Source organism: Penicillium soppii (assembly GCF_028829465.1).
Source record: "Penicillium soppii strain IBT 18220 chromosome Unknown utg000004l, whole genome shotgun sequence".
Lineage (NCBI taxonomy): Eukaryota > Fungi > Ascomycota > Eurotiomycetes > Eurotiales > Aspergillaceae > Penicillium > Penicillium soppii.
Window position 1 is genome coordinate 2,888,476 of NW_026643234.1, and position 11,955 is coordinate 2,900,430.

Consider the following 11,955-nt stretch of genomic DNA (forward strand, 5'->3'; position numbering starts at 1 on the left):
CTTGAATAATGGCTCACTGCGAGCGGGCTTCTAAGCCCCTGCTGCAATGTCTTCGCAGTACTTACTCTAGAAGCATCGCTGGTGTTCAACTCCAGACGCGAGCTTTCCAGTCGACTGCCAACGTTCGCGAGGCCGAAACCGAAGCACCGAGCCAACCTTTCCACAAGGCACCCGATCCTTCTCTTGTGACGAGTCCCCGCCTTGAAAGACGGTTATTGAGACAGGGAACTACTCCCATTGGATCTCGTCGTCGCCGTGCTGCGCTCCAGGCTGCCGACAGCATTCCATTCGAACAATTGCCCTACCAATGTTTCCAAGAAGCCCGGAAGGTCCTGCTCGCCGACCGCGAGGAAAAGTTGAAGGAAATTGAGACAATGCAGCAGCGTCTCGCTAGACAAGAGTCTCTCTCCGATGAAGAGGCCGGAGGAGCAAAGGCGAAGAAGTCCCGGGTGACGGCGATGCAATTACACTTGGAGCGTCTCAAGATCTTGGCCGATATTAACGATCCTTCGGTGAAGCGCAAGTTCGAAGATAATGAAGGTAATTTTGCTGTAATCTCGAGCTGGAGTCAAGACTAACGTTCGTTTCCCTTCGTATCAGGCGACATGTCCAAACCTATCTACCGCTTTTTGGCAGACCGCAAATGGCGCGAGTACCGCCGCAAGATTCTTGTCCAGCGTATCACACAAATGAACGTCATTCCGGATGTTCTCCCTCACTGCGACCCAGTGGTAGACACCAAGCTTTACTTCGGCAAGCGACAGATCCAAGCCGGTGAATTCGTCGAGGCGAGGCAGAGCACAACTGCCCCGAAACTCGACGTGCAGCTTTTCGAGGGTGGTGAGAAGCTTGTCACCATCGCTGTCGTTGATCCCGATGTCCCGAATGTTGAGCAAAACAGCTTCGATTATAAGACCCACTTCCTAGCCGTCAACATTCCCATCTCGGCTACTTCGACTAAGGTTGACCTCGCCCAGCTTTTGGAGGATTCTCAGGTCGTTCTTCCTTGGCTACCACCCGTCGCCCAGAAGGGTAGTCCCTACCACCGTCTTTCTGTCTTCATCATGGAGCAGAAGAACTCCGAGCCGCTCGACTTTGCTGCAGTAAAGGCAAAGGAGACCAGCCGCGACAACACTCTTCTCCGCACCCTCCAGGCCCGCTACCACCTAAAGGCTATCGGTGCTCACTTGTTCCGTACCCAATGGGATGACACGACTCTGGAGGTCATGAAGGAGATTGGCTTCAATGGAGCAGATATCGAGCTGCGCCGCAAGAGGGTCGAGCCTCTGCCTTATAAGAGACGTAACCCCTCTTCTTTCCGCTAATCTCATCTTCTCTACTCTGTTTCCTATCCAAGCCATTTGAGTTTAGATTTGTACTGTACAATTTGATATGTATGAATATGCACACTGATTTAATCCTTTCCAACCAAACTCCATGTGTATGCTTAAACAAAACGGTCCCGAATGCACTCATTCGCCAAATGCAATGGTCCCAATCCCCCAATATGATATACAATGTGTGAGATCCTCAAATACTCCCCTCCAACTGCGCCGGTTTCAATGGATTGCGCACCCACTCCGCCTTCGACGGCGGCCATACCCGCGCAATTATCTTCCCATTAATGAGCCCCATAGGCACGGGTCCGTAATTCCTCGAATCCCTCGACCAGGGAAGATTGTCGCCAGCCAGGAAAACATGGCCTTCGGGAATCTACACAGAACACACATCAGCAATTGACGCCAACCGGCAGCGTAGAAACAAAACCCACCTGAATCATATTGTTGTCCTTTCCAATCTCCGTACTGAGCGGCTTATCTTGGCAAACAAAATCCCCAGGCATACCCACCACCCGCTTCGCAACATTGACGCCCTGGAAGTTCGGGTGCCCGAATCGCACCACATCCCCGACCTCAATCCCCTTGCCATTGCGGTGGATCCGCGAAATCAGGAGCCAGTCGCCGCGCACATCGAAGGTCGGGTACATCGACGGGCCCGCGCTGAGCTGGATGGTGATCAGGTGCTCCCAGATCAGCGCGCATGCGCAGAACGTTCCGGCGCCATTGAGTGCGAGCCGTCCGGCGGTGCGCAGGTTCAGTAGCCGAAGTGTAGATCGTAATAATCGCTCCATGTGGTGTGAGTTGGAAAGCTGTCTGGTCAGCTACAACAATGTCCACTTCCGCGGATGTTCGATGGCGGTCATGTGATCGCACGGAACCTTTAAAATCTCGTTTTTTTGCGGAGTCTCTCCTTCTTCCCCCACCATCGGTCTGCCATGTGAATCAGCCATTGTCAGAATTCTGCTGTCGCATTGAATTTTGATGTCCAGGAGTTCTCCAGCTACTGCTGCCTATTAATGTTTGGGCACTGTGCTGAGAAAGACCTGGGTATCCAACCCCCTGTTGCTCCAAGAGTATCTCTAAATTGATTTGAGATGCTCATACAGCATGACCGTCTTAGATATTTCCCCATTACCTTCTTTTCAATCCCTTTAGGGATTTGCTTCTCCAATGCTAGAGCTGGCCGTCGACGACATTGAGCACCAGGACGAGCTAGTGTGGAATATGAAGCTATATGAACTTAACAAGCCTGTCTTATCAGACAGGCTTTCCCCCAGTGTGTTTCAATCTTGACCCCATTTAACTATGGGACTGGGTCTTTGAGGCATGCGCAGTGGGGAGACATCTCAATAACATATTGAATACATTCTTCCAATTTATTTCTCATAGAATTTCCATCACCTCATAGAAGGGTAAACCGACATATCTCGCAATTCTTAATCAGACTTTGACCACATGGTATCGGCATCTGCCATTTCGTCAGTCCAAAGCACACAAACAGGTTAACGAGAGGCAATACATACCCTTGTGCTTCTCAACAGGCTCAATCCCCTCCCTCTTCTTCGCCTTCTGCCGATAATCAACCCCAAACCTCGCATCTCTCTCTCCAAGCAACGCATCTAACCCTCCAGGCCTAGCCCGCTCAACACTCTCATCGGAAGTAAAGCTGCCCATCAACTGCGGCATACCCATAGGAACAGGATCGCCTCGATCAACCTGCCAAAAATGAAACGTTTTGCCATAGATAGGCGCCAAATCCTGCATCTCGGCCGTCTCAGCAGCCTCCCAGACGGAATCAGGCATGCCAGCCGGTGCAGGCATGATAAGCATGCCGCTTTTGACCTCGAATTCATGCGTGTGCCAGAGCTGGCGCTCTTCTTCTGGGAGCGTTGCGAAGATGCGCGGCGAGACCATGTACTCCACGCCGATGAGGCGAGCGTTCTTCTCGGGCGAGTCGTAGATTAGGCATTGGCGTACGTCTGGGCTTAGTTAGTACTTCTTATTTGTCTTGTGATTGTTGTTGTGTTGTGTACCTTCTGTTAGATGCGTGCAATAGTGGTTCGCTTCGACACATCGGGTTGGGTCGCTGGCGTAAACGTGGAATGCGTTTACGTGTGCGCATATCTGCTTTACTGGTGTGAAGTCTTGGACCACTGATGCTCCTGTTTCGAGGAATTGACTTTTTGTTGTTCGTGGTTCGCCTGGGATCTTGCTTTGGTCTTTTGCGCAGGACATCTTGTTGAAGTATATACTACACGGGGTTAAGGGTATGGTTTGTTGCACTCCGCAACTGTCACTGAATTGATGTTTTTTCTGCTTTCAAAAATTGACACAGATTCTGGGGGAATATACAAGTAATAAATCACCGTGGAAGGTTTTAAAGAGTGAAGCCCTGATTTGAGCCCTGATTCGCTTGACGTCATCATGATTGATATCCTATTTACTTTGTCTGCACTACATGTGTGTATCAATCTTCGAACAACGGGACTTTGAAACCTTGGAACCTTTTGAACTTGCGCTAGGAAGGCAAAAATAGAACATTGCTCACTATGGGCTCCGAAGCTACATTATTCCGAGATTCCAGGCGTTGTCAAAACACGCATTTTGTCCATACCACAATTTACTCAGTCACTCATATTCTACAGCGCTAGTCATGTCAGCGCAGGATGTGGAAATGAGAAAAGAGGACAAACCGCGGGACTTCCTAGGATCTCGGTCTTTTTGGCTTGTTATACGTGTACAAAGACAACACACTAACCACTCCATGATTGGTTTTAACTAGTCTAGGCAAGGACCGCAAAGTCAATCCAACAAAGAAACAGCCTCCCCCCATTTCTATGTATTCGAGGGCTGCTCACCGCTGCTCTTGGAGAAACAGGTACTTAGTCTCGTTTCCAAGACTGTAGTTGCCTAGTTCTCTATACCTTTCTTTGTCAGGCATATCCTAGATCACAACTCTTGTTATATCCCTCGTAGCCAGTCTCAAAAATCACATTGAAAGAACACTCACTCGAAGATGTCATCGCAGAGTTCTTCGCCCAAACCACAGTAACTCAATTGGAATGCAATGCTCGAGCTGAAAAGCTTGTCGGCGGTGATGTAACATTTGTACCCATGCAAGGCAGCAGCAGTTACACTTTGTATGCTGGCGAGAAGAACGAGTTTGTCGTCCAGTTCCGCCTCAAACCGCTATCACTGGAATTGGAAACAATCGCTCTTGCCGGTCAGATCCTCGGTGCATTGGTTCCACGGACTAAATTCCATGGTCAGATGGGAGATGCGGTTGATGGAAAAGAAGTTCTTATAGTCTATATCATGGATAGAGTGCAGGGTGTCGCTCAGATAGACTTTGAGCTGGCTCAGGAAGGTCCTCGGAACTCGCCTGAATTCTTTGCTTGGAGATAGAACTTGATATCGGATATGGCGAAGTAAGTTTGATTCTCGGTATTGAGAGATATCGTCGGCTATAATCAATTAATCATAGGCTCGTTTTCGCTCCGGCATGGAAACATCCATTGAAAGTCGATAAAGGAATATGGGAAAGTCTGCGTCAAGAATATGAGATAGATCTCAAGCGCCTCCTTGACGCCTTGCCCACTCGATTCCACTCCATTATCCAACGGTGCCTTGACTCATTGCCTGATATCATGTCTTTGCCCATGGTCCTTCTCCATGGCCTTTTGGGAATATGCAAAGTAATGGTCGATGAAAAGTCCAATCACCTAACTGGAGTTGTAGGTTGGTCCCTGGCCAAAATTGGTCCATTCGGGCTCAATCTTCACTTTCTCGAAGAGACTATGGGCGACCTTCACTACACGGAAGGTTGGACTAGATACGATGACTACGAAGCCCTCGATAAGACCTTCTGGGACACTCTCAAGAAGGAAGCTGGGCTCAGTGAAAAAGATATCCCGGTCATCAAGTTAGCTATGAGTGCCGGTCTTTTGCTGTCCTGGGCTTTCACACCTAGACTTCCTACCTTCCCTCCTCCGGAGCCTCTCAAGGATGATGCTTCTGGTGCCTACAAATTTCTGACTCTGGATGCACATCTCATTAACCCGGCAACGAGGTTCATCGATTAGGAAGTCTATCTCTCATATACGATGTTTAGGCTTTCGCAGGATTCCTAGGCTTATTTCCTAGTTAGTCGCACTTGGATAATTATGCTTTCTTGAACAATTCCCATCAATATACGCTCAAGATCCTCCTATGTATTGACTAGACACAGAGATACTACATCAAGATTGTCGAGAAATATCATGCATCGACTGCTCGTGTACTTTGATTGACTTGTCGTAGCTTCCATGATCTCTTTGCTTCAAACTCAAATGGCAGACAGCTTTGTTCAACAGTGACGAGAAGATATGGAAAGGCTCTTGGGAGAATTCATTTCGCTCCGAAAAGCAACGGGATCAAATTCGTCATTCTTGGAGACTACCTGTATGTGGAGGCTCTGATTGCATGGTAATTTTCATGGCTCGCGCTTTCATATCAATAGCAGCATTGGCATTGAATTCGTAAGGAATTGCTGTAGTTCTCCAGTATTTTCATCAAGTCGTCTGCAAATTTGAAGCGCTCTTCAACTCCTTAGCAGCGGATGTCCCAGATTATTTGAGGTTGATAGAGTTCATCAGCCAAGCCTGAGTGTGTAAACTGCTGGAGAACCAGTTGCGTGCGGTCTCAAGCATATTACTAGGTTTTTCAATAGTCGTATCAATAAGCGCATAGAGACTTACTCCTATGAGGATTGCTTCGATTTGATTGTGGAGACTGTCTATAGCAAATAACAATCGAGCAATCACCATTATATCACTAGTATTCGCAATAGTCTGTTTACTTCTTGGCAAGTCGCTGGTGTACGGACGAGATGATTAAAGGTCTGGTTTTGTATGGTTCTAACGTTGCAGCCTCTTGTTCTGAGCCTGAATGATCTAGGTATAGGTATCTTATATATACAGAGGGGTTTGATATTGACCAACCAAACGACAGTCACAATTTACATGCTGACTTGCAGATAACCTAAGCATCTTTACTTGGAGAATGTAGAGGATCTAGTCACAAGTAACTGTCTAGTTATGCCGAGGCTGGTCTAGGAACGGAAAGCGGGTGTACATGTTCTGCATGCTTATGATCTTTGTTTACGTCTCCCCTCAGTGCAATTGCTTTGATAATCGAGTTTGTGTTTGTTCATGCAACCTCTAACTGCTACTATGAACCAGGGTTGATAGCTCTGGCCTGGCCGATTGCAGTGTTATGGAGAGATTAACGAGGGTCTAGCCACACCCGCTTATGAGAAGTCCGCCGGAGCGGAGCACACTAACTGCAACGCAGCTTAAGTCAGATCGACTCTGTTTGCATGATTTCCATTCAAGTCTTGGTGCATTTCAAGATTTAGAACTCAACTGCATATGCCAGACAGCTCCTCAAACTCGATCTATCAAGCCCTTGGGGAAGAAAAGCAAGAAAGCCCTCTGCAGCAAATGGGAAACACAACCGGGCTAAACCGAACTAAAACAACCTTCAATCCTAGCCCTTACCTAGGCACAAAATGAAATGGATCACCACATCAAAAAAAATCTCGGCGTCTGACAAGATCAGCCAGCCATCGCTAGTTTTACCAAGAAACACAAGTCATCCGACCCCATGTAACCCCTCGCATTAGATCAGGGAGAATCGTAGACCACCACCACCATCACCTCCGTTAAGGGGCGAAAGTCGGACGGGAAGGCAAATCTATCGGTAGCGTAACACCGCGACGGGGATAATGTGCAGACTCTTAACTATTCCTTTACTCTCTGTACTCCACACCCCACCGGTGATCTACAAGACTGCGTTCTAGAAAAGTGTAATAACGAGTCTACTGCAAACGACAGTGCCCGAAATCAATAATGCGGTCTCGGTAACACAAACACGAGCGGGCCCCATTCCACACCTTTGTCTTGGAGCGGGAATGAAAGCGGGAGAAGAACTTCGCTGGACCATTCATCCGATATGGTAATGATGCGTTGGGTGTGGATGAATTCCAGTGGGGCGCATTTCGAATAATGGGGGGGTCTTTCGGGGTGCATTTCCACCTGCAATTATCATCGAATTAACATGAAATGGTCTTTTTTTTTTCTTTTTCGGGGCGATGATCGTTGGAAATTTTTCGGAAGTATCCTGCCTATGTCAAGTGCGTATCATATGTAGGGAGTCGGAAATCGAGAAGACACTGCATTTTGTCATACTACATATGGCGGACATGGTGTGAGGAGTCGTGTGCATCTACGTTGTAGTTTGCAGACTTCGTCAGAAAAGGGTGTGCTGTGTGTGTGTGTGTGTGTGTGTGTGTGGTGGGGGGGGAGCACTGTATATCACATTTTGCGCTGTGGAACGAAACGCCTTTTTGCGTCAGAGTACGGTGTAGAAGTTTAAGTCGAATCGGAGGTTGGGAATATTAAATTGATAGTCGTGTCTCAAAGTTCCTTGACGCGAACCCGGGCAATTACATTGCCTAATATTGACTAGTTGAAGGAATTGTGGAGGGCGCGGTACGCTGAGGGCCTCGAGCCCCTAAAAGCCCCTCTGATCTCGTAAGCAGAGATGACTCCCCTAATTGTACATGACACTACTCAACAGGGCACCGTAGCGATACAGTAGTCAAATCAAGTAGGGGCTAAAGTCAAAATTTCTATCACAGACACACATAAGTGCCGACAGTCCAGCGCCAATATCAAAATCGTGTTCCCCGATATATAATATCATCTCACTGCAGCCTGTTCGCACGCTGCAGACACCCCTGTGACTATCTGCACCGGTCTTGTTTTGGCGACAAGTGTAGGTTGCCAATTGCACTATTATTTTATTATGGGAGTGGAAACACATAGCGCCTCTACTGTAAGCCCTGACGGTCCTTGATAGATAAGGTTAGTATTACCATATATTATGCGGAGTACTCCGTAGTAATCAGTAGTCAGTGGTAGTCAATGGAGCCACGAATGGGTTTGAGGGGGACATAGTTACGGAGAACCACCACAATGTATACGAGGCAGGATTGGCCCCTGCGTGGATCCTCAAATTATTTTATGATCTTTGAGTTTACTCTGTTAGGAACAAGATCGGCTCACAAAGGAGATCAGCGTAGTGAAAAACCACACAATGCATGGATCATAGTGATCAAGGTGGATCCGGAGACGGTTAAGCACCGAGGAGAAACGGAAAAGTCGCATGTAGATTTTGGATAGATTGGAGATGCAGATAGGTAGGTTTGGAGTAGAAAGTTTTCGCCTAATTCGTACTCCATACTCCGTACTATACTATTACAATCTAAAATATTATTACTGCACTATTACTCTGTAGATTGTATACTGTACGATATGTCAAAATATACAAACCTGTTATTCCGAAAGAAAAAGGGATTGGCCCAGCCTCGTTTTGGGAACAAACCACGTTGACACCGCTAGGACATCAGGTTATCCTTTTTAACCCAACAACCTGGGTTTCCACCTCCGCCACTTTTAGCATCCAAGCGACTTAACTCGATAAGAAATCTTTCGCCCCCAAACCTGCACCTAGACTTTTAGTGGCGCCAACATATCCGAGGATGGCAGCCGGCATCTAAAGCTGCGCCCGAAAGCACGGATGTTTATGATTTCGAATCTGATTATAGTTCGGTTCTAAAAAAAAGAGTTTGCAATGACGAAATCGAATGAGGCTGCAACCTATATGCATTGGATTTGTGGGTAGTTTACGTGTCTACCTATATGTACTCTGTACAGTTGTACGTGGTACGGAGGTACTTACGGTGTCACAGGGCCCTTTCAAGGTCTGGAGCTAGGAGCTAAGCAGTTTGAACACAGGACCAGCTGATTCTACGTTGCAGCCTGTTTGTAGCCTATCGGGGAAGGACAGTCTTAGTTTCAACCTTGAAGATATTCTCCCCTGGGTTTGTGCGCCGTTGGGCTCATGTCGGAGGATAATCCTAACGATCGTCGAGTCCTAAGAGGGGCCCGCCAATAAAATTGGAAATGACCAGCGCTTGGCTATATTTAATTTGTACGAATCAGCCGACCGAGAAAGGGTATTGATTATTATTATTGTTGTTTTGGGTTCTCCTTTCAAAAAGAACGACATCCGTTTGTTTGGTGTGATTTCTTTTTCAAGGTCTCATCACATTTCACAAGCGTACTTTCTTACCTAGGAATGTTAATTGACTCAAAACAAAGAAACGCACGGGGTTCAGAGTGACCAGAACATGCGCATCCGATACTACACCGTAAGGAGCTGGTGACATGGCGCTAAAGCAAGCCAAATTGACTTAGCCCGCAGCTCCCGCTGCATTCCTTGGGGCTAAGAAGGGGAACCGGGCAATCAGAAACCCCGACATTGGAACGTCTGGAAGCACAAAGGAAGCTGGGATCGACTCCGCCCTCCTGAATTGCTCCAATAGTGGAGGTCGAAGTGGATTATGGAGAGGGGTGAATTAGGAGCGTTCATCACTAGTTTACTTTGGGTTTTGGGTACGCGCCCTTTCGGAGGTTACTATGAGTGGGCCAAAGAGGCTCCCAACTGAGAGCTGATCAACGATCTAGTTGGTCGGTCTCGGACAGTCACCGTCTAATTGAGTGAAATAGATTGACAGGATTCAAGTCATGGTTAGGACATGGTACTTGGATTTTACCATGTAGGGTTGTAGGAAATCCTTTGCTCGTATTGAAATCCAACACATATCTATGCCCGTTGGGTTGGTCTTTTGTAAATAGGATCAGACCGGGCTGAATCATTTTCCTTTCTTTTCTTTGTATGGAAAAATACTTACTTACATTCAGTATGTACAAGATCTGGATACTGTAATGTGCCGTAATTGTTACGGTGTGCTCAGCGCATACCTCTTTTTTCAAGATCGGCAGATTTGATGAGGAGTAATTGTTGTCAAGTTCCACTTAGCCCTAGGAGAACTCTGAAGTTAATCAAATAAACACCCCTAGCCTTCTGGTACTTGTCAACGATTGTCTCTAATTATTTCCTAACTCATACTAATGTCTTCCCTCATGTGGCCCCTGCAGTGCATAATGTGGGTCCGCGCCGCAAATGCGTTCCGGTACAGGCTTGGATCCCTTCATGTCGTGTAAACGGAGGGTGTTATGCAGTTCTGGGCATATCTAGATTGTGATCGACTTTGATTGGTTTCAATTCCTGCAATGATATGTCTGATTGTAAAAAGACCAGAAGCATTGCATCGGCAAGGAATGATCGTTTCTTTTTCTTTTTTTGCATGTCTTTGCTTTTTTAGTACCATTAATACAGATACAACTATGTATTAGCCTAGGAGTCTCAAAATCAATCCTCAGATTAGCGTCAATGGGCAGGGAGAAACGCCCCTGAAAACACAAAAACACACCGGGTTTCTACCGGGGATTGGTCCGGTTTTGGCTTTTGGCAGAGCCCTAAGCACGATCAGATCCGCCCGGCCACGTTGTGAATGGTGGCTCTACCGCTCGTTTCCTGATCGGTGACACAAAGTGGGTTTTGAATTTCTTCGGCTCCATTCTTTTTGGATATCTTTTGACCTAGAGAGTTGAAAAGTGTTCCACATTTCGTTAATGAGGGGGCCAAAGTTGAAGGTCTAACCATCTAAATTGGCGCCAATGTTCTCAACTGCCCGGTCTCATCCTCAAATTCAAGGTCCGTTTTACCTCTTAGCTCTGAATGTTACAATGACTGGTCATATTTGGGTCCAGAGCTCTGGGCTCCTACAGACGTCACTGCGGGCTTTGAAAAAAAATTTCTATTTAATCTGGGCGAACTCAAATAGCTCCACGCGGGTTCAACGCTTGGGATAGCCGAGCTTCCCGCTCTTGAGCCACGCAAGATTTACCATGGTTTTCTGGGTCATTTAGTGGCGTCTGGATGAATTCTGTACGTTGTACCACATCCGATGAAACAGGCCCACAACCGTTGAGGCACTCGGATCGATACGCTACTATTAGGCACATTAGTTGGCGCCCCCCTCTTTTTCTCAGGTGATGTTAGAAAATGACCAGAAAATATTGCTGATCCCGAGGTGCAGGTAGCCTAATGTTCCAAGTTTCTCTTTTCGAGATAACCCGACCTTGATTGGTGATGAAAATGTAGTTTATTTCAGGGATCGGAACATTTTCAATCCTTTGATACTTCAATGGGTCAAGTGTATTAAAAGTCAAATTGTTATAGTATGTACCATATTACCTAGGTATAGACGTTAGTTCTTACATGATATATCAATAGAAATTACCATTTTCCCAGGTCAGAGATAAGTAAATCAGAAAATGACCGTCAAACAATATAGACTCAACAATATAGAATATTACTCGGGCGGCGACGCATCTCCTGCATCATGTACTCCGGATAGTAAATAATCAATAAAAAAATCCGAATATTCAAAAAAGGACAGATAGCAAAGAATGCAAGAGAAAATAGCAACCTCACATCCGGGTATGCACGGTACAAAGAACTTTAGATTCCCTAGGACTAATTGGGAAGGGGGTCCGCTAACGATGACGGTCATTATCTCTAACTCCACTTACACCCCTGTTGGAAACTAACCAAAGGCGAAGAAGGATGTAGGCGACCCTATCACATTGTAACCCTTGCGTAA

The 11,955-nt window shown here is 46.7% G+C and overlaps 3 protein-coding genes across 3 annotated transcripts; 2 read left to right on the top strand and 1 right to left on the bottom strand.

Moving 5' to 3' along the window:
• Positions 1–8: 8 nt before the first annotated feature.
• On the top strand, positions 9–1,325 carry N7529_004487 (mitochondrial 54S ribosomal protein mL38; the record flags this gene model as incomplete). Its single annotated transcript, XM_057240014.1, has 2 exons — positions 9–540; positions 601–1,325. 2 exons carry the CDS (start codon positions 9–11, stop codon positions 1,323–1,325), a joined length of 1,257 nt encoding a protein of 418 aa, XP_057099309.1.
• Positions 1,326–1,530: 205 nt separating this feature from the next.
• On the bottom strand, positions 1,531–3,575 carry N7529_004488 (Peptidase S26A signal peptidase I; the record flags this gene model as incomplete). Its single annotated transcript, XM_057240015.1, has 4 exons — positions 1,531–1,713; positions 1,772–2,153; positions 2,860–3,319; positions 3,374–3,575. The coding sequence occupies 4 exons, from the start codon at positions 3,573–3,575 to the stop codon at positions 1,531–1,533; spliced, it is 1,227 nt and encodes a 408-aa protein (XP_057099310.1).
• Positions 3,576–4,316: 741 nt separating this feature from the next.
• On the top strand, positions 4,317–5,422 carry N7529_004489 (uncharacterized protein; the record flags this gene model as incomplete). Its single annotated transcript, XM_057240016.1, has 3 exons — positions 4,317–4,646; positions 4,746–4,768; positions 4,825–5,422. Coding segments are annotated over 3 exons (951 nt in total), but the record flags the coding sequence as incomplete, so codon positions are not given.
• Between the last annotated feature and the right edge of the window lie 6,533 nt (positions 5,423–11,955).